This window comes from Talpa europaea, assembly GCF_964194135.1.
Source record: "Talpa europaea genome assembly, chromosome: 16".
NCBI lineage: Eukaryota > Metazoa > Chordata > Mammalia > Eulipotyphla > Talpidae > Talpa > Talpa europaea.
Window position 1 is genome coordinate 46,877,029 of NC_140084.1, and position 27,317 is coordinate 46,904,345.

At 51.5% G+C, this 27,317-nt stretch overlaps 1 protein-coding gene across 1 annotated transcript; it reads right to left on the bottom strand.

The window, feature by feature from the left end:
• Nucleotides 1–16,459: 16,459 nt before the first annotated feature.
• Nucleotides 16,460–27,159, bottom strand: BCAT2 (branched chain amino acid transaminase 2; the record flags this gene model as incomplete). The annotated part of the gene is made up of 11 exons (XM_084256760.1): nucleotides 27,075–27,159; nucleotides 23,793–23,867; nucleotides 23,248–23,451; nucleotides 19,952–20,062; nucleotides 19,748–19,867; nucleotides 19,449–19,612; nucleotides 17,915–18,057; nucleotides 17,678–17,763; nucleotides 17,388–17,528; nucleotides 17,229–17,303; nucleotides 16,460–16,498 (listed from the first exon to the last, which is right to left on the bottom strand). The coding sequence occupies exons 1-11, from the start codon at nucleotides 27,096–27,098 to the stop codon at nucleotides 16,460–16,462; spliced, it is 1,182 nt and encodes a 393-aa protein (XP_084112886.1). The 5' UTR covers nucleotides 27,099–27,159.
• Nucleotides 27,160–27,317: the final 158 nt, after the last annotated feature.

Genomic DNA, 27,317 nt, shown 5'->3' on the forward strand with positions numbered 1-27,317 from the left:
CCAGCACACTCTTTTTTACTCACCCAAGAGCTGCCATCTCCCCACATCCCCGCCAACACTTCTTATTTTAGGTTTTTCTTTTGTCTTGTTTTGTCGACAGCGGTCATTATCCGCTGGGTGTGAGGGACCTTCTCGTTATAGGTTTGATTTGCATTTCCCTAATGATCTGTGATGCTGGGCATCTTTTTACATGCTTCTTGGCCATTTCTATGTCTTCTTTGGAGAAATGTCTTTGCAAGTCTTTGGTGCATTTTTTTTTTAAAGATTTGTTTTTATTTATTTATTTATACAAGCACTGGGTACAGTCAGAAGCGCGGGAGGGTGAGAGGATTCACCAGAGCCAGAGCGGGGAGCAGAGCAGGCAGAAGGACTGAAGTACACTGCCGAGGGGAGCAGCGGGCGGCAGGAGAGGTCTGCGTGCCATGTGGGACCCTCCTCCGGTGGCCGGGGAGCAGGCGGGGATCGAACCGGTGCTGCAGAGGCTGCGGGCAGCTTCGCAACCCGGCGCTCAACCGCTGATTTTTATTTATTTGTACAAGAACCAGGGTACAGGCCAGATGCGCAGGAGGGTGAGAGGATTTACCAGAAACAGAGCAGGGAACAGAACAGGCAGATCGATTGAAATACACTGCTGAGGGGAGCAGCGGGCGAGACAGGAGAGGTCTGCCGCGCCATGTGGGAATCTCGCTGGCCGGCTGGGATCGAAACTGCACTGCAGAGGCTGTGGACAGCTTCACAGTGCGGCCTCAACCGCCTGTGCTACCAGGTAGGCCCGAGTTCTTTGTTTTGTTGTTGATGAGCTGTAAAAGTTCTTTCTCCTTTCAGATAGAAGTGCTCATCAGATACAGGATTTGCAAATAATCTCCCAGGCTGACTTTGCACACCATTGGTTGTATCCTTCAATGCACAAGAATTCTGATTTTTTTATGGCATCCAAGTATCTGTTTTTACTTTTGCTGGCATCCCCGAAATGGGGTATGGCCAAATCTGATGTCATAGAGCTTCACCCCTTTGTTGTCCTCTAAGAACTTGCTTCTAAAATTTCAGTCCTTGGGCCTCCTGGTGGCGCAAGGGGTTAAGTCTCAGCTCTATGAAGCTATCACCAGCCACTGCAGCAGGAGTTTGATCCCTGGCCAGGGAACTGACCCACATGGCACAGCAGACCTCTCCTGCTCAGCAGTGTATTTCAATAGATCTGCCTGTTCTGCTCCCCACTCTGTCTCTGTTGAATTCTCTCACCACCCCCTCTCACAACTTGGGCCTACACCCCAGCGCTTGTATGCATAAATAAATAAATGTTAAAAATACAAAACTAAAATCTTTGATTTAATTTGAGTTAATTCTCATATCACACATAAGGCAAAGATCCAACTAAAGGTCCAACCACGTGTTGAGAAGGTTGTGGTGAGATATTTTCATGTCAAAAGAGGTTGTGTGTACGGACAGAAATATTGACAACTGTTTGGTTTCTGGTAATGATTAATTCATTTTTAAACAGTCCTGTCTCTTCTAAACACTCACAGAGGACTTCCAAGGATAAAAATAGCAAGCCGTGGTGAATTTCACAATTTTAGATTTCCCCCAAACATTTGAACATGGATTGCAGTTTAATCAGTGAACTTTTCACAAGTCTGGGTAACTCAGAATCCTTGAAATGAGTTAGTGCCTAGAAATAGAAGAAAAACAGAAATAGAAGAAAAACAGATTCTCAGAAGTACTTCCACTGTCTTCAAGGGCTGACAAATAAGGATCCCAGTGACAATTACACAGACCATTTCCTTACTTTGTTGTGTTTATTTTAAAGATTTATTTATTTATGCATATAAAAACTGGGGTGTAGGCCAGAGATGTAGGGGGTGAGAGGATTCACTAGAGACAGAGTGGGGAGCAGAACAGGTGGACTGACAGATACACTGCTGAGAGGAGCAGGGGGGAAACAGGAGAGGTCTGCTGCACCATGTGGGTAGCTCCCTGGCCAGGGATGAAATCAAGCCGCAGTGGCTGGCGACAGCTTGATAGCACTGAGACGTTAACCCCTGAGCCACCAGGGAGACTCTCCAGGTTGCCTGCAACCACAGCAGAGATGGTTCCAGTTTTCAGGTGTGAGCTCTACCCCACTGGGTTGCTCCTCCAAGAGTGAGTGGATTCTGGTAACCACTACTCTACCCTCAGGGGTCACATGTTGCTGTCTCCTAGTAACTAGGCAACCAATTCCCTTTCATTCAAAATACCTGGGTCCTTTGACTTTTCTCACTGGACCTGGTCACCTGGTCTGTTCCAGTTCATTGAAAACCTATGTGCGATTTGGATATCACAACTTACCTCTCTAAGGAATGGAACTTAAGAGCTACAGTGTGGACTAGCATCCAATGAACCTTTCAAATGTCCAGAGACAACTTTTTTAAAGATTAGAAATGAGAAAAACTGAGGTGTTGTTTGGGGAACAGTATGTCCTGAATGAATTCCACCCCCAACTCCCATCATGCCAGAGACCGGCCATGACACTTGACTTCTAGGAGTGGGGGTTGCTGGGAAATCAGGGTGGACTTAAGCGATCATACTTGGTTAAAGCCCAACACAGTGGGCCTGCAGGGCCTGGGTCCTGCCTGCCCTCAGCGAGCACCCGGGTAGCTGCTCAGACGTGTTACCAGTAAGAGGTATTCACCAGTTACTCCCGTTCCCTCTCTGTGCTCCCCTCTTCCCATTTCCCTTGTTTTTTTTTTTTTTTTTTTTTTTAAGATTTATTTATGTATGCATGCAAGAACTGGGGTGCAGGCCAGAGGTGCAGGGGGTGAGAGGATTCCCCAGAGACAGAGTGGGGAGCAGAACAGGCAGACTGACTGAAATACACTGCTGAGGGGAGCAGCGGGGAGACAGGAGAGGTCTGCTGCGCCATGTGGGTAGCTTCCTGGCCAGGGATTGAACTCGGTGCTGCAGAGGCTGCGGATTGCTTCATAGTGCCGTTCTTAACCCCTTGTGCCACCAGGGAGGCCCCTGTCCTGAGTCTTAAAGCCCTCAGGGAAGGACTCACACCCAGGCCTCAAGTTTCCCTTTGGGGTTGCCCTGTAACAAGGTGATTAAAAAACCAGGCAGGTCTGCAAGAGAACAAAACAGAAGTTGTAGCAGAAATGAAGCACACAGCTTTTGGTCCTTGATTTTTCCTTCCATTCTGAATGCTTTGTCTTGGATCTCTTTTTATCTGAATAACTTGTTGGCGTTCTGCATGTAATTTCACAAATATGGCTCCTTTTGTAGGACACATGAGCTGTTTCCAAACTCTTGCCATACCTAAGAATGCTACAGTGAATAGCCTTGTAAATTTGGGAGACACACACACACACACACACACACACACACACAGCTGGGCTCCTGGACGGATGTTGACACTTGACCTTCAACATCCTCACACTATTTGTTGCTTGCCTAGACTCAAATGGCTCCAAGTTCATTTCCCCTTATTTATATTTACATTTATATTTCTATAATACACCCTATGTACACACACATTTGAGAAATTTTTTAAATATATTTTTACATCATTTTTCATTTTTTTTTTAAGATTTATTTATTTATTTATTTATACAAGCACTGGGTACAGTCAGAAGCGCAGGAGGGTGAGAGAATTCACCAGAGCCAGAGCGGGGAGCAAGGCAGGCAGAGGGACCAAGGTACACTGCTGAGGGGAGCAGCGGAGGCAGGGGAGGTCTGCGCGCCATGCGGGACCCTCCTCCGGTGGCCGGGGAGCAGCCGGGGTTCGAACCGGCGCTACAGAGGCTTCAGGCAGCTTCGCAACCCAGCGCTCAACCGCTGCACCACCGGGGAGGCCCCATCATTTTTCATTTTTAAACAGTGTTTGCCTCCCCACCCCCCCCATTCCCTCAGGTGTAGTCCACATAGAATTTCCTTCCCCAATGCACCCCTGCACCATCACCACAGTCCCCTGTGCTCCTCCCTCCCTCCCTCTGATCCCTCTCCCTCCTCTTCCCCTGCAGGATGTCTCTGATTTATAATTGTCTCTTTTCGTTTTGTTGTGTTTCGTATTAGTATATGTTCCCCCTGATGTCTTATTTGCTTCCACAATATTCCTCCTATAAGTGAAAACATCCGATATTTTTCTTTTTCCTTCTGATTTATTTCACTAAGCATACATTTTATGCCATATATATAACACATCTATATCATAGATATTTATTATAGGGTTGTGTGTGTGTGTGTGTGTGTGTGTGTGTAAACTTGTTGGGTCAAAGGCTACATTTGCAACATTGTTGATACTGCAAAGTGCCTTCCATGAAAGCAGCACCAGTTTGGGTTCTTGCCTGTAAGTCACACATTCCTTCCTTAGCACAGCTGTGTTATGAGACTTCAGGATTTTTGCCAATCTGATACAGGGACACAGAACTGAAGTGTGACCTTCATCTACCTTTCTCTTTTTGTCAGTGCAAGCCACCATCTTTTTTATAGCTTCACAAGTCATGTGAATGTCCTTCTCCGGGACCTCTGTGTGCTTAGACTTTGCCTATATTTGTATTAGTTTGTTGGTCTTTCGCTGAACGACTCCTCTAGTTCCTTTTATATGTTACAAATGAGCCCTCTGCATGTAAATTGCAAATATCTCCTCCATTTATCACTGTGGGGATTGCTTGAAGAGTTTCATTCGCCACATAGTCTGTTCTTTAAACAATAATCCCTAAGTCTGGAGTGATCACAATCTTATTTTTAAAATCTTTGAAAGTACAATACAAGCCACTTTTATTTTCCAGAACCGTTGAGAGTAAGGCTGTCTCTGGAAGTTCCATCACGGCCTGGATGACATTTTTTTTAAAGATTTATTTGTACTTATTCATGCATACAAGAACTGGGGTGTAAGCCAGAGGTCCGGGGAATGGGGTGTGTGTGTGAGAGGAATCACCAGAGACAGAGTGGGGAGCAGAACAGGTGGATCTAGTGAAATCCACTGCTGAGGGGAGCAGCGGGGAGACAGGAGAGGTCCGATGCGCCATGTGGGTCACCTCACCGGCCAGGGATCAAACTCATGCTGCAATAGCTGGTAATAGCTTAATAGTGTTGAGACCTTAACAAGCCCTGTGCCACCAGGGAGGCCCGAAGGTTTTCATTTCTCTCTGTGTGGACTCACTGCTTCCTTTTTTATGCCAGGAGTTGGCATCGGGACTACAGTTACTGAATTCTTTCTTTGGGTGCTCAAAATTATTTATTTGGACAGCTTGTTTATTTTTAGTAGTGAAATGCTAAAGTTCTACCCCCTTGCTTGTTTATTTTTGAAGTTTTATCAATGTACCATTGATTTGCAATATTACACGGATTGTGCATATATATATATATATATATATATATATGTAAAAGTCTCACCTCACTCACCATCGAGCCCTACTGCCCCTCCCACTGTGAGATGAACCCCCCATTCCTCCAGCCCCCTCCCCCTTCAGCCACCACCATATTTTTCATTGAGTCTTAGAGCAATGTCTGTTGTGACTGGAAGGCCATTTGCTTGCCTGTTAGATGGTGAACTACTTTCTTAAGCCCTTATTTTCTCAAGGGGAGCCCCTTCAGGGTGACTCGTGCAATCAGTGCATCTAGGGATCAGCCTGTACCAGTCACAGTGCCTGCCCTCACTTCCTGGGGCAGCAAAATGTTGCAGGTGCACTTGGTCCCTTCTGTGACAGAGCTCCATCCCCAGATGTTGCTGGAAGGAACCCCGGTTATTTTTGCAGAGAACAGGAAAACAGGAGCTGAATCCTAGGGCAACTCATTGCTTTTATGATTTTGTTTTTGTTTTTTTAAGATTTATTTATTTATGAATACAAGAACTGGGGCACAGGCCAGAGGTCTTGGGGGGGTAAGAGGATTCACCAGAGACAGAGTGGGGAGCAGAATAGGCAGATCTACTGAAATACACTGCTGAGGGGAGCAGCAGGTGAGGCAGGGGAGGTCTGCTGCACCATGTGGGTAGCTCGCTCGCTGGGGATCAAACTCATGCTGCAGTGGCTGCCAATGGCTTCATAGTACTGTGCTTCATAGTACTGTGCTTAACCCCAGGGAAGCCCTCTTTGGGAGTCTTACTGTTCCCAGGGCCTCTCAAGGAACAGGCCTTATAAATAGTGATATGAAGATAGAGCCTAGGTCTAGATCCGTATAAATCTCACATTGTTTATCATGCATCACTTAGTGATGCCTTGAGGGCAACAGACCACATATAAGACAGTCATCCCAAAAGACTGGACCCCATAACCAAGGTGTACAGTTCACACACAGACTGAAAGTAATGATACTCAGGCCTCCCCAGTGGCACAGGCGGTGGAGCCAGCGCTGTGAAGCTGTCCACAGCCTCTGCAGTGCCGGTTCAATCCCTGCCAGCCGGAGTGAATCCCTCATGGCGTGGCAGACCTCTCCTGTCTCGCCCGCTGCTCCCCTCAGCAGTGTATTTCATCAGTCTGCCTGTTCTGTTCCCCTCTCTGTCTCTGGTGAATCCTCTCACCCTCCCGCGCATCTGGCCTGTACCCTGGTTCTTGTATAAATAAATAAATCTTTAAAAAAAAAAAAAAAGTAACAACACTCTAACCATTTGCACCAAGCCAGCATCGCCTAACATTTCTCTTGACATTTGATCCCTGTATTAGTAAAAGTAAGGTTAGCCACGGACATGTCAGCAGTTTATTTCTCATTCAGAGAAAGTTCCATCAGCAGAGAGGCAGGGCGGGAACCCTGCATCATGTGATGCCTGACTGGTTACGTGTGCAGATAATGTGGGTTTCCTACATTTGTGTGTGTGTAGGTATCACACTTGTTATATCAGGTGCACACACACTCATGTACCTCACATATCAGGTGCATTTATACACTTCCCGCCCCGCTGTCTGTGTGTATTGAAAACCATGAATTCACCACAGTGGACCTAATTCAATGCCAACACCTCTAGTTCTCTCCCTTCCCATATTTCTACCACCCCTTCTGTGGCAGTGAGAAGCCAGCTTCCACTTTTTTTTTAAAGATATTTATTTATTTATTTATTTATGCGCACAAGAGCTGGGGTACAGGCCAGAGAAGCGGGGGGTGAGAGAATTCAGAGACAGAGTGGGGAGCAGAACAGGCAGATCTACTGAAATCCACTGCTGAGGGGAGCAACGGGGAGACAGGAGAGGTCTGCTGCGCCATGTGGGTAGCTCCCTGGCCATAATCAAACTCAGACAGCAGTGGCTGGTGACAGCTGGATCGTGCTGAGACTTTAACCCCTGCGCCACGAGGGAGGCCCCTAACTTCCGCTTTTCTTCCCCTATGTTGTTAGTCAGTTCCCCCACATGGCCCCCCTCCCCTCCTCTGCCCCCACTGACCTGTCTTCGCGCAAGTGCCACCCTGTGCACCCACCCCTCCCAAGGGCGCTTAGTTGTGCATAAGTAGGTGCCTGCTTCACCCCACTAAGGTCCTGGTACCCCCTTCAGGGTCCCTGCCCCCAACCCCACCCCAAACTGATATTGCTACCCATGAGACTTAGGACCATATTGTTCAGGCAGGAAAGGGAAGGCAAGTGGGAGAATGTTGGATCCTATTTCATGCACTTGAACACATCAGTGTTTCCTCTTATGGCCTCTGAGTTTTGACCCCAGTTCAAAGTCTTTCTCCACACCCAGGTTATAAAGAAATTTTCCAGTGTTTACTTATTCTTTTTTATGATTTTGTATTTTACATTGAAATCGTTGATCCATTTAGCATTCATTTGGCATATTCTTATTTTTTCCATTACTTCCTTCTAATGGGTTAATAGGCTTGCTTTATCTCCCTATTTTAATATTTATTTTTTTAAATCAAACTTATATTTGCACACAGGAGAGTCACAAAGTGTGACTGTTCAGTTTAAACTTCCACATCCCACTCCATTGACATATAATCCCTGCAGTTGTTAAACTAAGGTTAACCACTTGGCCAGAGAAGTTCTGATACATCAGTGGTTTAAACCACTGGTTCTTACTTCTCCTTCAGAGAAAGTTCCTCAGCAGAGAGGCAGAGGGGCGGGCCCCAGGCTGGCAGCCACGTTGTGTTACATGTGCCCCCCCACCCCACAGGTCTCTCTGGGTATGCTGGCCAAGAGAGATGCACCTCAATAATCCCACCTCTTGTGCTGTCCTCTCCCGTCCTGCACAGGGGTTGATTTGTGTGACCAGAAAGCAGAAGCCATGCAATGGGGTTATCCCTTCTGAGTTAGTTCCTTTGTTGTTCAAAGCAATTAAAAATGAGGGCCTCCCCGGTGGTGCAAGGGCTTAAGTCTCAGCACTGTGAAGCTATGCACAGTCTCTGCAGCATGAGGTCGATCCCCGGGCAGGGAGCTGACCCACATGGCACAGCAGACCTCTCCTGTCGCCCCGCTGCTCCCCTCAGTGGTGTATCTCAGTAGATCCTGTTCTGCTCCCCACTCTGTCTCTGGTGGATCTTCTCAGCACCCCCCCCCCCACACACACACCTCTGGCCTACATCCCATTCTTGTATACATAAATAAGAAATTGAAAATCAAAAATAGCAGGTGCAAGCATTCCTGTTCAATTTTTTTAAGATCCACTGAAATACACTGTGCCACCAGGGACGCCCTCCCATTCGATCTTGTAAGCGCCGGTGCCACCTTGAGCCTGGATTATCATGGGATTTTCTTAGAATTGGTAAAGAGTTGCTGTTCAGCCTTTTATCTGCTCTGTGCTTTTGTTTTACCTGAAGTGCTCCTGGGATGTGCCAGAGCAGCTAGGATCAGGGAAACTAGGTCTCTCCAAAAAGCAAACTACACCTTCACAACAGCAGGAGACAATCTCACAAAAGAACCTGGAGTGGAAAAGGGTCTATATATTTTATTTTACTGTGTTCCCTCACCCAGGGCTGGTAAGGGTGGGAATTCACATAGTCAATCCATCAGCAAACCCTGTTGGTCTGATACAGGGCAGGAGCACTCAAGAGCTTAGCTGCAGGGGTGCTTTAGGGGTGCATTTTCATTAGTCTGTTTCCAAGCTTATGCTGGTCTGGTGGCACTGGTCTGGTGGCACTGGTCTGGTGGCGCTGGTCTGGTGGCGCTGGTCTGGTGGCGCTGGTCTGGTGGCGCTGGTCTGGTGGCGCTGGTCTGGTGGCGCTGGTCTGGTGGCACTGGCCCTGACGTGGAAGGCAGCCTGGGACTGGGTGGGGCCTTAAGATAGAATTGTCTCCAGTTATTTCTCCCGCTTGCATCTCACATCAGGAACCCTTCGGCCGCTGTCCCTTCTCATATTTCGTGGAGCCACGCCACGGATGGACAGCCTGCCTTCCGCCCTCGGTGTCAATGAGGTTTTTTTTTTTTTTAAGCACCCAGAATTCCATAATGAATGAACCTCAGGACTTTGCACCCGGTTGGAGCCGTCCTCACCTCTGCCAGGGGGTTCCTCACACGGCCGCCAGCAGGCGCTGTTCCCGCTCTCGGAAGGTCCTGGTCCTCACATGCCCCGGCTCTTACTGTGGCTCTGGGTTTATGGGATATACACACTTTCTAACATACAAGTGCATGTTACATGTGTAACAAATAAATACAGTATTAAAATATATTCGTGTAAATTTACTATCGAAGGAATGTAAGTGTAATATATTGATTTTACCAACCTGTTCCATTCACGCCATACTCCCACTTTCACCTCCACCACTCCCACTATACCCCCCATGGGTCCCACTGGAGTGCAAGCGCCAGGAGGGTTTAGCTTGACGAGCCCTCCTGCCGGATTCCCAGTCCCAGCCGGGGCTGAATACACAGGAATTGCTTGAGCAAGGTTTGTGGCTTGAATGAATTCCTCTCCCCAGCTGGAAGCAGGCTCAAAGGCATGAGCTGCTCCGCCCCACACCAGAGTGCCCTGGGGCAGGGCTGTTCTCCTGCCTGTGTCTGGGCCCCCGCCCGTTTTCAGTGCCTGGAATCTCAGTACTGCCGACTCCAGAGCCTCCCCTGCCTGGTCCTGGACAATGTGCCAGGCACAAGGGTGCATCTTAGTCCTCCCAACCAGCCTGGGAGTGAGGGTTTGTTATTATCCCCATTTCACAGATGAGGAAACTGAGGCCCAGAGAGGGTGACATTTTGCCCCCAGTTCCACAGCTAAAGAATGGGGGCGTATTCACCCACAAGGTCTAGCCTTCAAGTCCACATTCTTAACCACTAAAAATCTTACTACCCTGGAAAGCGCAGGGAGGGGTGTAGTTGCCAAGAGCAACTTTTAGCATGCTGCACATTTTACACCTTTTTCTTGGTGTGGACGCTGAAACCACACAAATGTGAAATCCCCCATTTGAGCCATTGTCATGATTCAGTGGCATTTAGTACATTCACAATATTGTGCAACTGTCATGACTCTCTAGTTCCAGAACATTCTTATTCCAAAAGGAAACTCCATACCCATTATGCATCTCTCCCCACCTCTCCTTCCTTCCTGTCAATCACTAATCTGCTTTCCATTTCTAGAAAGTAACAACCTATTCTAGAGATTTCATATTGATGCAATGTTCTTTTGCGCCTGGCTGCTTTCACTCGGCTTGTGTTTTCAGGTTTTATTCACATTGTAACCTGGATCAGCACTTCATTCCTTTTATGGCTGAGTAACATCTGGTTGTTATTCGGCAGAGAGACCACACTTCATTGATCCATTCATCCCATGTGGACATTTAGGTTGTTTCTGTCTTCTAGTATAAGTAATTTTGTCATCTAATGTTATATATAAGTCCCTGTTTGCCCGTCTCTTTTTAATCCTCTTGGGTACATATCTAGGTGTGGAATTGCTGAATCATAGGACTATTCTATGTTGAAATTTTCAAAACATCATTATACTGTTCTCCACAACAGCTCCATTCTTTGACATGCCCACCAGCAATTCACAGGGCTCCAATTTCTCCACATTCTTACACTTGTTATTTTATTTTTGGTGTGATTACTGCCATCCTAGTGGATATGAAGTAATATTTCATTGTGGTTTTAATTTGCACTTCCCTGATGACTAATATGTTCAGCATCTTTTCACGTGTGTATGTCTTCCTTTGGAGAAATGTTGATTCAAATCCTTTGTCCATTTTTTTTTTTTTCAAGATTTATTTATTTATTTATTTATACAAGCACTGGGTACAGTCAGAAGTGCGGGAGGGTGAGAGAATTCACCAGAGCCAGAGGGGAGAGCAGAGCAGGCAGACTGATGAAGCGCACTGCTAAGGGGAGCAGCCGGCGGCAGGAGAGATCTGCGGGCCATGTGGGACCCTCGCCCAGTGGCTGGGGATCGAACCAGTGCTGCAGAGGCTGCAGGCAGCTTTGCAACCCAGCGCTCAACCACTGCGCCACTGGGGAGGCCCTCCTTTGTCCATTTTTAACTTGAGTTTCTGTTATGAAGTTGTAGGAGTCTTTTTACGATTTGCAAATATTTTTCCCACTGTCATTTTGGTTTCTCTTTTCATTCTCTTGATAATGCCTTTTTTAAAAAAAAAGATTTATTTTACTTATTTATGCATACAAGAGCTAGGGTGTAGACCAGAGGTGTGGGGGTGAGAGGACTCACCAGAGACAGAGTGGGGAGCAGAACAGACAGATCCACTGAAATACACTGCTGAGGGGAGCAGCCGTTGAGACACAAGAGGTCTGCTGTGCCCTGTGGGTCAGCTCCCTGGCCCGGGATCGAACTCATATTGCAGAGGCTGTGGACAGCTTCATAGTGCTGTGCTCAACCCCTTGCTCCAGCAGGGAAGCCCCATCATTCTTTTGGATGATGCATGTGGCTATCCAGTTGTCCTAACACCATTTGTTGAAGCGACAATTCTTTCCCCACTGAATCATCTTGGTTCCCTTGTCAAAAAATCAGTTGGCAATTGAGGTATAGGTTTATTTCTGAATTCTCTATTGTATTCATGTGTAGGTCTACCTTTGTTTTGATGACTATAACTTTATAGTAAGTTTGAATCTGAAAGTGTGAGTTTTCCAACTTTGTTCTTCATTTCAAAATTGGTTTGACTATTGGAATTTTTTTGCCATTCCATATGAGTTGTAAGATCATCTGTTCCTTTTCTGCATCCCACCCCCCAAAATGCTGGGGTTTTTAGTTTTGAAGAAATTGCTTTGAATCTTTAGATTGCTTTGGGGGAATATTATCAAGATCATCATATTAAGTGTGGCAATCCATGAATATAAGATGTCTTCCCATTTATTGTGTAATCTTTCATCTCTTTCAGTCATGTTTGATAGTTTTCAGTGAGCAAGTCTTATCACTCCTCAATCAAGTTAATTCATAAGTACTTTATTTTTTTTATACTATCATAAAGGGAATTGTTTTCTTAATTTCATTTTTGGAAAAAAAAAGTACTTCCTTATTTATTTCATTTTTGGACTGCTCGATTCTGTGTAAAGAAAGACAACTGATTTTTGTGTGTCACCTTGTGTCCTGCAACTTTGCTGAATTTATAACCTCAAAATGTGTGAATTTTTTAGTATTTTCTAGCTATGAGATCGTGTGATCTGTGAATAAAGATCATTTTACTTAGGTCTTTACAACTTGAATACCTTTTATTTGTTTTTCTAGCTTAATTTCTTTGGATAGAACTTCCAGTGCATTGTTGAATATAAAACAGCACAGGCAACCATCCTTTTCTTGCTCCTGACCTTAGGAGGAAAGTTTTCAGTCTTTGACAATTTAGTATGACGCTTACTGTGGTGTTTTCATAAATGCCTAAATCAGTGTTCCTTAAACATCATCTAAAGAGAGTCTTCCCTAATAGACATCCTTAAGCTATTTGTAAAATTTTATGGTGGCTTAAAAGCATTTTTAGGGCCTCCCTGATGGCGCAAGGGGTTAAGTGGCAGCACTGTGAAGCTATCCATAGCCACTGCAGCACGAGTTTGATTCCCATCCAGGGAGCTACCCACATGGCACAGCAGACCTCTCCTGTCTTGCCTGCTGCTCCCCTCAGCAGTGTATTTCAGTCAATCCACCTGTTCTGCTCCCCACTCTGTCTCTGGTGACTCCTCTCACTCCCCGCACCTCTGGCCTGTACCCTAGTTCTTGTATGCATAAATAAATAAATCTTTAAAAAAAAGTTTTTGGTCAATCACACAGTAGAAACTGCTGAAATTTTGTTTGGATACACCCCCTATACACAACTTTTCATTCATTTTCTTCTCTTCCATTTTTCTAACTTTATGCCGACATTGTCCACCAGATGGCAGTGTAGGCATTTCACAGCTGTGCCTGCGACCTGCGTACCTGTGGTGGTTTTTCTTTTTTTTTTTTTATTTGTTTGTTTGTTTGTTTTGTTTATACATGCACTGGGTACAGTCAGAAGCGCGGGAGGGTGAGAAAATTCACCAGAGCCAGAGCGGGGAGCAGAGCAGGCAGAAGGACCGAAGGACACTGCTGAGGGGAGCAGCGGGCGGCAGGAGAGGTCTGCGCGCCATGTGGGACCCTCCTCTGGTGGCCGGGGAGCAGCTGGGAACCGAACCGACGCTACAGAGGCTGCGGGCAGCTTCGCAACCCCGCGCTCAACCGCTGCACCACCGGGGAGGCCCTGTGGTGGTTTTTCTATTCATGAATTTCATCTTGTTCTTCCTCTCTTTTTCTTAGAACAAGGAATATATGTGTATATGTGCATAAATAATGTATGGATGCAGGGATACATGTTTACATGTAAATATGTACATGTATGTGATCTTTAAAAGATCATTGTTTTTGTATGATACTGGGTGTGCCTGCATAGGCTGTATCTGATTTTATTAATTTTTTGGAAATGGCTTTCAGGGGCCTCCCTGGTGGCGCAAGGGGTTAAGCGTCAGCACTATGAAGCTGTCCGCAGCTACTGCAGCAGGAGCTCCATCCCCTGCCAGGGGGGTGACCCCCATGGCACAGCAGACCTCTCCAATCTCCCCATTGCTCCCCTCGGCAGTGTATTTCAGTACATCTGCCTGTTCTGCTCCCTACTCTCTCTGGTGAATCCTCTCACCACCCCAACACCACTGGCCTACACCCCAGCTCTTGTATGCAAAAATAAATAAATCTTTCAAAAAATGTAAAAATTAAAAATTAATAATACTGGTGACCTTTGCATGAAGAGGACCACCCACGAAGTCCAAAAAACTCTGTTTGGCTTAAGTTGGCCTTCCAATCTGCATGTTCTGCTTTGGGAATTCAACCAACGGACATCATCGTCGGTTGAATCTGAAGGCTTAACCCAACCAAGCATACTTTCCACCATCTTTATAGCCACAGTAAAGGTGCAGTTGAGCGTCCTGGCAGAGGTGCGCGAGAGCACCACTCATGCCCAAAAGTTGTGCAGATGCCAGGTCCTTTTTAGGCCATACTCCAAAGTCATCCTCCAGTTTCTGTGATGATGAAGCCTGAATTTGAAATCCCTAATGACCACAGAGCTGGGGCATTGTTGTGAAGCTCACAGGCAGATTACACAAGTGTAGCCTGATCAGTTCCAAAGTGAGGTACAATTCTAAGGTTTAGAAAAAAAAAAAGGCTGAATGACCTGCTTCTGTGCCATCAGCTTGGTTTCATTGCACTGACAACCTCAGCTGGCATCACGGAGTACAAAGATACAAGAGGAAAACACACAGGAGGGGAAATCCTGGGGTTCTTTTTCTCGGGATGTAATAGCTACATGCAAATAAAATGCCTCAATGGACCAAAAGTGCACATGTGTAAATGCATGGTTCAAACCCGTCTCATTCAAGGTCAACTGTACTCGTCAGTTGTGTGTGACCACATTTATTTGCATACTCTTAGGTGCTGCTGCTTCAATGAACTTTCAAAAAGTGAGTCTATCTCTCTGAGTCTATTTCCTTAGGAGGGCCTCTGGTCTTCTTTATCTCATGACAATGGCTCCTTAGTCTTTCTTGATTATTCCCTTAGGATTCAAATTTAAGATTAAAATCTGGTCTCAATCTCTATTTGGGGTCTAGTGACTGGCCAGCAACTGAGTTGGCCACTAGAGTCAGGGATTCTTCCTGTATGCAATCAACTCTGGCCACAGGGAGAAGATAGAAGCTTTTGACAGCACATCACACACAGACACACACACACACACACCCCTACAGACAAATCATGGCTAAAACAGTTTTTTTTTTTTTTTGGATGAAAACAATCCAGAAATCAGAAATTTCATGGTTGGAGGACCCCAGATCTTCTCTTTGTGCTCTGCTCTTTCAGTGCATGGGCATTGGCTCACTTCTTAGGCACAAAATGGCTGCGGCGGCTCCGACCATCACACTTTCAGATCCTCACAGCCAAAGCCGGGGGAAAGAAGAGGTAGTTCTTCTGGATTCTTTTTACCAAGGGAAGAAAACTTTCCTAGAGGTCTCCAGGCAAATGTCCCCTTGCGATCTCTAGGTACAAGTCCTTCCCTTGAGCAATCGTTGACAAGAGAGAGGAATGAGGATGTGGCAATAGTTAGCTGTGACCTCAACAAATCAGAATTCTGGTTCCAAAGTCAGTGGCTGTTGGATAGGCCACAGGCCTCACCTGCTTAGTAGAATCACAGAATCTCCCTCCAGCAAGCAGGACTGGAGATAAACTGCATGTCACACACCCAGCAGATAAGAGACTAGCAACAAGATATGCCTGATCCTCATGACTGACTTTGCAACTAAGCGCCAAAACAAGGGTACCCCTTATGTTTTATAGACACTTGATATTTGCCCTCTCCAAGGGCTGGGTACCCTGCCTCCCTCCATATCCACCACCTGGAGTATTGGCTGTGGGTGCTAGGAACCCTGGGAGAGGGAGCAGGGCAAGGGCAAAGGCAGAGGCAGCGACCTCTTTGGGGGCTATCCTGGAGGTGAGAGAGGATGGGACAAGGGATCAGTGCAAAGACAAGATCTGGGCTGAAGCCAAGATGAGGGGACAGACAGGACAGCTGGGGCAGCAGTACAGGACCTGAGGACAGATGGGATCTGACGGGAGGACTTCAGGGGGGGAGATGTGAAGTTCAGTTTGTGACAAAGGACAAAACTCTCCCATGTCACAAACCGCGAGGACCCGGATCGCTGAGTCCCTGCACAGGAGCTTCTGGTCAAGAGCCAGGGTCCCCGGTTGCATCACTGGAGATGACTGCTCAGGTCTTGTTCTTTGGCATTTTATTTCAAAATTGCAGCAAGAAGAGAATATATATACATATATATCTCAACGGCACCACCGGGAGATCCGAAAACGGAGCGGAGTCGAGGCCAAGATGCAGTCTTAACCCCACAAAACGGAGATGCAGGGGTCGAGGTCCCCGAGGCCTGAGAGGCGGGGCGAGGGGCCAAGACACCTGTGTCGGGCCCTTATGGCTTTGGGAGTGTAGCGACCGTGGGAGCCCCGGGGACCAGGCGCCGGGCCCCAGGCCTTTAGTTATATTGCACTTCAGGTGAGTCATTGGTAGGAGGCGGCGAGCGTCCGGGGCGAGGCGAGGAGGATCCGAGGGGTGCTGGGCCCCCGCCGCGGCGTCACACCTGCAGCATCCACTCGTGCGCCTTCGCTCCGTACTGCGAGACAGGGGGGCGGCTGAGGGGGGGGGCGCCTCTCCCAGCAGGCCCTGTGGGCTCCCGCGGACGTGGGGGGCGCGGGCCGGCGCGCAGGCCGCACAGGAAACGCGCTCCACTTCCGGGAAGCGCGCCGGCCGCGCAAAGGCTGCTGGGGGACGCGCGCCCGGAGCCGGAGCCGGAGCGGGAGCCGGAGCCTCTGGGAGCAGGTCCTCCCCGAGGGGCCCGCGAGTCTGGAGCCGTGGGGCTCCAGGTCCCGTCCACGGGGGTGGGCGGGGAGCGCCAGGCCCAGGGGCGGGAAAGGGCGCAGAGGGGCTCGGAAGCTGCTGGGCCCGAGGCCGGACACCTGGAGAAGACGCACCTCCCAGGCCACGGGTAAGGCCCGGGGCGCCCAGCACCTGTGGCCTCCAGGGCGGGGGTGGGGTGGGGAATTCTCTCAACCTGGTTCCCAGAAGCCACAGAGGCCCCGAGGGGGGTTCTAAAGACAAATGGTGCGCCCAGAAATCTGGAGGCTCGTGAGAAAGAGGTCTCTGGCCCTAGGGGGTGTTGTAAGACACCCAGATGAGGGGTCCGCCCCTCGGGATGGGGCCCGAGTGCACTGAGAGGGCCTTTTCAGGGGTAGGCCGCGGGGCTGCCTGTCCTGGGGCTCCTGGGAGGAGACTCTGGAGACCAGCCTGCCGCCCGGGGCACCTCACCTGGATTGGGGCACCTCACCTGGATTGGGGCACCTCACCTGGATTGCCTTCAGCTCGTTATAGAAACGCTCGATAAGCTCAGGGCCGTTGTCCATGGTGGGAATGTGGAGGTTCTGGAGCAGAAAGTGCCGTGAGGGCCGGCCCACTTCCCCCCTTCCCTCCCGGTGCCTCCTGAGCCCATGCGGGTGCCCCCTCACCTTGCCCTGGTACATGATTTGGTGCACAGGGCAGACCTGGCAAGCCGTGCCTGAACCGAAGACCTCCCGAACCCGACCCTCCTCCAGGGCCCGCACCAGCATCTTCATGGTGATCTTCCGCTCCACCACCCGGAATTCGCCCTGCGGGAGAACAGCCGGCTCCGCCTGGGCTGCCGCCTGCTGCAGGGCCTCGCCCTGTTTCCCTCAGGTGGCAAGCAGACAGCCGGCCAAGGGAGGGGACAGGCAGGCGTACCCCCACCCCACCCCGCACCCATCACTCCTGCCCTCACCCAGGTCTTGGCCAGGTCCAGCAGGCTCTGTCTGACCACTCCAGGCAGGATGACCCCATCCAGCGGGGGCGTCACCAGCTCCAGCACTGGTGGGAGGAGGGGCAGGGGTTACGTCGCATCCCCAGGCCCTCCATTCTCTCAGGAGCCACCAGCCCAATCCTAAAGGCCCGCCAGGGGCTGGGGATACAGGACCACCCACTCCTGCCAGGGCTGGGAATGGGTCATGGGCAGGCTCACCCCCATCCTCGTGGGTCCAGTAGATGAAGATGTTCATGGTGCCCACCTCGGTGAGCTCGTGGTCAGGCCCATACAGCCACAACACCTGCTCGCAGCCCTTCTTCTTCGCCTCCTGCTGCACGAACACCGTGGGCCCGTAGTTCCTGGCGGAGGGCGGCCTGGTCAAGCAGGGCAAGGGCCTGTCTCCGCCCACACACCCAAGAGGAGACCCTGCTTCTCCCCAGCGCCCAGCCCTGCTGCGGCCCAAGCTCGGGCCGTCCGTTCCCCCTCGTCTGCCCCTCCCACCCTCAGCCCCAGGACAGTAGTTTCCTCCACAGGGTCGCTCTCCTCACCCCAGGACAGATCCCTGCCTGTCCTTCAGGATCCCCGCCTATCCTTCAGGATCCCCTGTGACGTCACCCCCTCTGACAGATCTTTCAGAACCTCCAGACTAGGTTCCAGGCCTTCTCCGTACCCCACGACCCCCACCAACTTGGGCACCTCGGCGACTTCCTGTACTGCCTATTTTGATGTGGTTTCTCGCCCCGAGCTGATCTTGCTCCTCACCTGCTCACAAGCCTGCCGTGGCTCCCCATCGCCTCTGGGACAAGATGCCAGCCCCCATCTGGTGTTCAGGGCCTGCCTGGTCTGAGTACTAAGCCTTTTGCACAAACCAGACTTTTTTTCCTTCCCTGACACCACGCCTGTGACCCTCCCCCTCCCTATTGCCCCCCCCCACACACACACACACACGGGCCCCAGGATTGAAAACTGCTCCTCATTTGTACCTGCAAGCCAGGAAACCATCTTACCCAGCAGACTCAGTGAGGTGTTGCCACCTCTTCTGTGAAGCCTTCAAGCCGCCCTATGTTACCTCCAGCAGAGCACATGCTGCTCTGGCCATGAGGTTCCCCGCCAGGCTGGGGCCCCAGGAGCTCAGGGCCCAGATCTGACTCATTTGTGTCCCCACTTTACCAGCACAGGACCTGACCCTCAGGCGACTTCACGAGATGCACAAGGAGAGGACCTGAAGGAAGCCCCCACTGGACCACTCTGCTGTCCCGACAGGCCTGTACCCCGAGCCCCCTTTGATCACCACCTAGGGCCCCCTCCCTTCCAAAGCCCTTGGGGAGAAAGATTTATACAGAATGTTCACCCAGGGATGGTGGGCGTTGCAGGCCCAGGGGACCTGGGAGGCAGGCATGTGGGAAGCGGTAGCCCCAGCCCAGCCTGGTGTTCAGAGGAAGCTTCCAGGGGGCAGAGACCAGTAAGCTTTGTGTCAGCTTTTTTCCTGAAAGCTTTCCAGGGTGCCAGCTCTGGTTTCTCCACTGGCCTCCACCCAACCCCTTCTCCTCTCTGAGTTACCCTGGCACTGAGGAGGGAGCCCCCTGCCTGCCAGTGACATCACAGTCCCCCCCGTGAACTCCCCCCACCAAGTGAAAGCACGGGGAGGACAATGACACCCAAAGACCCACCCCAGACCAGGGGCACTGCCCCTGGCTGATGGCCGGGGCACCCAATGTGGGGGCGGGTGGGGAGGCAGGGAACTACTTACCCCCCTAACTTGCAGTCGCCGACCCCACCCACCCAGGCCCGGATGAATGTGGGGTCAGCCAGGAGGGAGACAGGGCGCACGGAGTCTCCAGGGAAGTAGGAGCCCACCGGGCAGAGAATGACGAATAGGAGGGCTCGTGTGGAATGGCCGACACCTAGCGAGGGCTGCCAGGGGCAGAGCGGCCATCAGGGCCCCGGCAGTCAGGCCCCCGGCCCACCCCAGAGCCAGACCCAGGAGCTGGGGGTCCCCAGCCCTCCCCTTCAGGGCCCCTGGCCCCCCGCCCAGGGAGTCAGACGGACCTCATTCCCGATGAGCACGGGCCGGACGTAGAGGCTGGTGCCCGGGCTGTCAGGCACCCAGTCCTTGTCCACTTCCACCAGCCGACGGATGCACTCGAGTAGCTCCACCTTGTTGAAACTCTGGGCGGAATTCTGGAGTCAGGGGCCTGGCAGGCCTCACCCCACACCTCAAGCCCCCCACCTCCTGTGGCCAGGGCCCCTCACCGGCAGGCAAAGCCGCAGGGCCGAGCGCAGCATGCGGTCCATGTTGAGCCAGGGTCGGAAGAGGCGCACCTGCTTGTCCTGGCCTTTGAACGCCTTCATGCCCTCGAAGAGCTGCGGGAACAGAGGGAGGGGCGGGCGGCTTAGGGCTCGAGACCGCCTCAGACAGCCATAGAGGCTGTGAAGTGACACCCACACAAGGGCACAGACACAGAAAGATGCAGAGACAGAGCTGGGCGAGGAAGAGAGGAGAGAAGAGACAAGTCTGAAGAAGTAGCGGCTACCCGAGAGCAGAATCTTCTCAGAAGAAACCCAGCAACGGCAGTGCAGAAGAGTGCTTAACCCCTTTTCCACGTTACTGGCGTGATGCTGGGGTGGAAGTTGTATTTTTAAAGTCCTTGTGTGTTAGACTGACACTGAAGATGCTACGGACGAAATAATGCAATGTCCAGGATTTGCCGCAGAATCCACTGGAAGGGCGGGGGGGGGGGTGAAAGGGGAGATGAAACCAGATGGCTACCAGCAGGTGCCGACTGAGGAAGCAGAGCGATGTTTGAGGAGTGGGTGGTGGTCTACTGCTGTTTTATGTCGGAGACTTTCCATAATAAAGACTTTATTATATAATTTTTTAAAAAAGTTGGATCCCCACCCCTACCCTGTCGTTCTTGGGAGAAAGTCCAAAGCCTCCCCCTGGCCTTCCAGGCCCCACAAGATCTCGCCGCTCTCGCCTCCAATATGATTTCAGCTCATAACACAAATGGTTTATCTAATGCACCAAGTAGTCCTACACAAATGTTTTTGACTCTACCCTGATCGAAAAATCAGCCTAGAAACTGAAGAGTTCATGGAAAAGGAAATTCAAGTAACTCTCATGCTGATGAAAGATGGGCGGCTTCCTTCACGAGTGAGGGAAAAACGCTAATTAAATTTACATCTGGACACCTATAAAACTACTGAGGAGACTGGAAGAGATTAAAAATTTGACAAGAATTGTCCAGGATTATGGAGAAATATGCTCTGTTGGTGGGTGTGGAAACTGGTAGAACTACAGAGGGCGATTATAGTCATTCATTGCTTAATGACGGTATGTTCCGAGAAATGTGTTATTAGGTATTATGTGGATATCAAGTGTAATTACACAAACCTACATGGTACACCCTCCGACACACTTAAGTGAAATATAGGGACCCCTGTCCTACACGCCATCCAGAGTTAGAATATCGTTACGCAGTGCATGGCTCTACAAGCATGCATTCCCTTTGACCCAACGGTTCTAGAAGTTGAATGGAGACACTTAACATGCTATTTACTAGATTGTCTATTTCAATATTGTTTATAATAGCACAAGACTGGAAATGACCTAACTGTCCAACATAGGGAATTGCCTAAACGAGGCACTGTGGGAATGGAGTACTACGCAACAACAACAAAGAAAAGGCTCGTTGAGGGCAGCATTAAAGCAAGCAAGACGCCAGGCAGTGAGTATACCATCTGAGGCCTTTTGTGTAGAAAGAATGGAATAAAGCCATTGCTTAATGACATTTGGGTCAATGAGCGACTGCATATACGATGGTGGCCCCAACAGGCTGTGCCATCCAGCCTAGGTGCAGAGGAGGCTGCACCATTTAGGTTTGTGAAATTACACACATCGATGAAATTGCCAGAGGACAAATTTCTCACATCATATTGCCGTCAAGTAGCATGACAGTATACATGTGGGAACTGGAAATGGCGCTGCTAAGTGGCTGAGGATCTGGGGAGCTGGCCTCTCTGTTTTACATCTAGAATGGTGAACCATGGGTGAGTATGTGGCCCATTTTTAATTGTAATTTTAAAACGCTCAAAATAGACATTTAAAAAAAACACGAGGGGTAAGGACAGAAAGCAGATTAGTGGTGTCGGGCTGGGGCGAGGGCCATGGGAAGTGACTCCTTAAGGGGGCCACAGTTTCTGCTGGGGAGATGAATCAAGTTCTGGACCCAGATGGGCGGGGGCCGGGGGAGGGGGGTGTCTCATGTGGTGAATGTACTAATGCCCTTGAGTGGTAGACTTTAAAAAGGATGCACACGCTCCATTTTATTATTACGTGGAGTCTTATGTGTGCATGTGATCACCACGATAACACACAGTGAAGAGGCGGTCGGCCTGTTACTCCGCGTGTGCCCGAGCGAGGACGGCTTGGAGAGGTGACCTTCCTATGTCCTCCGCTGGCCGCAGTTCCCAGGCCCCTGGCGCAAGAAGGAGCGCGAAAGTGTACATGAGGTCTGCCAAGGCCTCTTAACCCCTTTCCTCTGAACTCGCTCAGTGGAACAAGTTCTGGGTCCCAGCCGGCGGATGGCCTGCCGTGTTGGGCTGCAAGGAGGGGTAAATCACCTTCCAGGGGACTCTGCACAGAGAAGCCCAGCGAGGCCGCTCACCAGGCGTCTGAATGCTACCGCTGGGCGCCGCCCCTGCGCTGCACTGATGGGTCCTAGTTGAACGGCGAGAGCAGGTATGGAAAAAAGACCCCTCCAAGTCGCTAAAGAACAAAAGGAAAATGGACCTAAAGTAACAGAACTGTGGCCCCGAGCTCCTCAGACTGCCAGCCGATGACTAGGGGGTTAGCAGGCCCATCTGACCTCACGACAAGTGAAGCTTCCACGTGAAGACACGCCTCTGCCACGCGGAAGTCTCAGTCAGTGCCTCGGGAGCACACGCCTCACTGAGTCCCACGGAGCCTTCTTCCCCCGGGTCCCCTGGGGCAGTCCTCTGGGCTACCGGGTCACCTGGCCTCCACCCACCCTTCCGTTCTCTCACCCAGCCAGCCACGTCCTCCAGGCCCCTCCTGTCCACCCATCCCCTGCTCTCGCCCCACGTCTGTCTGTCCTCTCAGCTCTGGACCGCCAACGCACCAGTGCCCCCTGCCACCCCCGTGATATCCCCAGTCTCCTCCCAACCCAACTCCCCACACACCCCGGACTACCCTTTATGCTGTGTCACCGTGCTGGCTGGTCCCTTCCCCTCTGCTGGGAGGGAACCCCTTTATTGCAGGACAGAGGTAGGGCGAGTAGTCTCCCTAGCACCCCACAGGCCTCAGCTGCCTCCACCACCGCACAGATCCCATTGGGCTGTAATTATAGCATGGGGTGTGCAAGTGAAGGAAGTGGGTACACTCGTGTCAGGGGGCCTGGCGTCATCCAGGGCTGGATGATGGGGCAGGGAAAGGCAGAAGAAGCAAAGCCAGGGCAGTGGAGCCAGCAGTGGCACAGCAGGAGGGAAGGTGAGCCGAGAGCAGTGGGGACCAGAGATCAGCGTGCCACCTGCAGGGAGTAGTGGAGGGCAGAGCAGGCCGGGTGCAGCGAGAGGTTCTGGAAGGGCTGGATCCGGGGCCTGCTCCAGCCCTTCTCCCCATTCCACTCCACCATCAGCATGTGGTCAGTGAACGTCTTCCCAAACACCAGGGGCTCGCTGGGATGAGGCTTCTTCTGAGGCGCCCGCGTCATTTCCAGCTGCAGGTCTGCAGCCTAAGAAAAGAACAGGGGACCCAAATAGCCTGGAATCTGGCTACAACCTCCATACTGGAAAAACTACAACTCCCATAAATCCTTGGGACTAAGGCCCAAAGAGAAGAGGGATCTGTTGCCCCAGAGGCTTCTGGGACATGGAATTGCATCTCTTTCCCCACTACTGCCACCCACTTCATCTTTGAAAGTGGACCTTTGGGAGATACTCAGATCTAGCTGCCAGCCACCCCCTCCCTCAGCCGAGGAGTCCTGGCCCCCAGCTGCCTCCTTCCTAAGTCCTGGGAGTCCAGGCCCCCAAAAACCCCTCTTTGAGGTTTAGAAGTCCAGTCCCCTCCTTTCACCTTGAAGTCAGATGAGGCATATCTTCTGGGACCACACAGAAGCCAGCGGCCAGGGAGAAGTTTCCGGACCCAAATCTGGCAGTGGGGGGAAGGTAAGAAACATGGCGAGTTCAGTAGAGTGCAAGCAGGGTCTCTGACAGCCCTTTGCCACTCCTGCACTTGGGAGGGCCCTCTGGCCTGCTCTGTGCAGGCCCAGTGTACTGAAGCTTGGCCACGTGTGTCCCTGGCCAAGTCCCTTCCTTATCCCCACGAGGCCATCCCTAGAAAGAACTCAGTCAGTGCCCATCCCCTCCTCCAAGCTGGGCAAAGTCAAATACAAGCACCTCCCACCCCAGGGAACTTTGGCCCCAACCTTGAGAATAGCTCAGACGAGAGGGCGACGACGACAAGGAAAGGTGCAGCGGTAAGTGAAAGCCTCCCGACAAGAGTTAGAAAAGTGAGAGACCTACGGGTCTACCCCAGGAGCAAGAGCCAGGCCCCCAGCCCCTCTTTCTGCAGATCCAGGAGTCCAGGTGCCCAGTCTCCCCTCCCGCAGACCTGGGGGTCCAGACCTCAATCTCATTTACCTCAAAACCGGGAGTCCAGGCCCCCAGCTCCCTCCTCCCTCATACCCTGGAGTCCAGGTCCCCAGCCCCCTCCTCCCAAATACCCTGGAATCTAGGCCCCCAGCCCCCTCCTCCCAAATACCCTGGAGTCCAGGCCTCCAGCCCCCTCCTCCCTCAGAACTCAGGAGTCCAGATACTTAAAACTCTCCTCCCTCAGACCCAGGATTTCAAATTCTTATTTGGGGATTGCCAACACCTAGAAACTGTCCAGACCCAGGATTCCAAATTCTTATTTTCAGGGTATTAGATTAACTGGGCTCAAATTATCCAACCCTATACCTTAGACACCTTCAGATCCCCTGGCAGAAGGGGAGCCACATGAACCTGGGGACACTGCTCAGGCCTTGTGGCCCTGCCTGAGGCAAGCAGGGGCGAGCAGGTCCAGCTGTATCCACCAGGACTTCCTCTCTATGTTCTTTGATCTCTCACACGCTTCTTCCCCCAGCCTGCCTGCGTCCTGCATTTGGGAGAGGCACAACAGCCTGACCTCATCCTGCCCTGTGAGCTGGGTGAGCTGACACCAGCCAATGAGAAAGGACGTGAATGGCTGCGGTCACCATTCAGTGGGTGAGTCACGGGAGATGGGGGGCTGTGGGGCTACAATACCCTAGTGATCCATCTGCGCCCTCTCAGGAGTGGTCATGGATAGTGGGCCCAAGGGCTTCTGGGATGATCCAGGTGTGGTTCCAGGACAGGCCTCTAGGTGGCAGTGTATGGCCTGCACTAGCCTGGCCAAGCTTCAGTCCAGGAAGGGATGGGACACGGAAGGCAGGGACAGAGAATAACCCAAGAGGGAGGGAACAGTCAGCATCTGGACAGGACTGTGGCCCGAGAGCAAGCCACAGTGGAAAAATAATAAAAGTGCGTAAAAGAGTGAAGAGCAAGAATGAAAAAAAAGAGACTCGGGAATAGAAAACTAACTGGGAAAAAAAAAAAAACACAAATGAAGGCCAAGAAATGCCGAAGTAGATATGATCATAAAGAGCGAGGCAGGAAACAACAGGAGGCCAACTCAGCCGAAGGAAGTAACGCCTGGAGAAAAATACCGCAGGCAAGAGAGAGAGGGGAGGAGGGAAGGAGGAGAAAGAACAAGGAAATAGAGACTCCACACAGCAGGAGGTGAAAGGGAGATGCAGAGAAAGGAGGACTTGGACAGACAGCAACGCCAACACCTAGAAACCATCTCAGCGATGCTTAAAAGGTGACATCCAGGAGAGAGAGAAAGAACAGGCAGAAAAGCGTATCCATAAGGCAGAGAGAAGGTGCTGGCACGGTGTCTGGGGGATTATAACTCTCCACTGGCCACAGAGACCTTGTCACACTGGAAGAAGCTGTCTTTCCTCTTGGGATATTTCTCTAAGGGCAGGGGTTTCAGCCCTGGGACGGTGTCCCCCACGTGACACCCCAAATGAGAGGGACTGAGTGCAAAGAAAACACTCGGATTGTACATGGGTTTTTGCAACCAAGAGTGTAAAAGGATTTGGGCTGAATGAAGAAACAAAGAGTGTGGGTGAGGGGTTTACACAGGGCAGGGCTCTGTGTAACATGAGCCTCCGTGGTGACATTACAGCCCAGAACTGACTTCCCAACGAGGCCCAGGTGTGTCCCCATCAACGCTCAGAATTGTCTCTGTCGTTGCCTACACCATCCTCCCCACTTCAAGACTGCCCCATCACAGGCCAGCAAGAGTCCTCCTCACAGTGCAGTGCTGTCCTTGTCTCAGCCAGAGACTGTGCCTAGCACAGCTCCTGGCTGTCTCTGTCATGACCCAGAACTCTCCCTCACAGATCAGGATTGTCCTATCATAACATCCTGCCCGAGAAGCTCCACATCACAACCCCAGACCGTCCTGTCACTGCCCAGGAGTGTCACCATCAAAACCCGGACTGCCCCAGTCACAGTCCATCACCATCTGTCACCAAGATTCCAAGAAAGTACAAGGTTGGCCCTGCCAGTCAGCCAGCTGGGATAAGAGATCCAGACCAAGTCAAGCGGAAAATGGCAGGAAGCACTTCTCCCAAGGTTTCGCGGCAGCTGTCAGGGTTGGTACGCCCCGCGTTCCTGGAGCTTGATTTCTCCCCAAGTATTTTTTGTCTTTAGAGTAAATTCCCCGCCCCCTTTCTTCGCGTAGTTACTGTTTCCTTCCTCACTGAGAAACCTTGTTCTCGAAACTCACTGATTCCGACACACTCTGCAGCTTCACATCCTATCGCTGAGAATGGACTCTCGCTCTCGCCCGCAGGACCCGCCACTAAGGGAAGCGGCCGCTATGTCCGACCCAGGTGCCGAGCTTCAGATAAGGGTTATCCGGAGGCGCCAGCGGCCACGCCACCGTAACCTTCAGTTCCAAGAAAGCAGGGTCCTGGGGCCGATCAGGTCTGGGGCTGAACCTGGGTACCTTCATCTCGCCCCCCCCCCCCTGCTGCCCATCCCCGTCCGGTGCCCGTCCTATTGCCGCGCCCTCCTCCCGCCGCCTCCTGCCATCCAGGGCCCCTCACCGCCCACGGCCGGGGCGCCCTCCGCTGCCTTCCAAGGGCCCCCCTGCTCCTCGCGCCCCGCAGCGGAACGCAGGAGCCGGAGGAGCAGCGTCAGGCCGGACCGCCGGCCGCCAGTGGTCCGCCCGCAGCGCGCCGCCCCGCGGGGATCCCCCAGCCCCCGGCGCGGCCGGCGCACCCACCTGCCCCAGCGCGGCTGCGGCCATGGTCGGTGCGGCGGGGAACTGGGCCCGCCCGCGGCGCGGCCCCTAAGAAAGACGTTCCGGCCCCGCCCCGCCCACGCCCCCTCCCGCGAGGGCCGCCCGCCCGGCACCCCTGGCCGCCCCAATTGCAGGGCGCCCGCGGAGAACGGAGAACGCATGCGCTGGAGCCCGCCGGCCCCGGGGTGCACACTGAAACACACCCTCCCCCCAGCCCCCACCCCG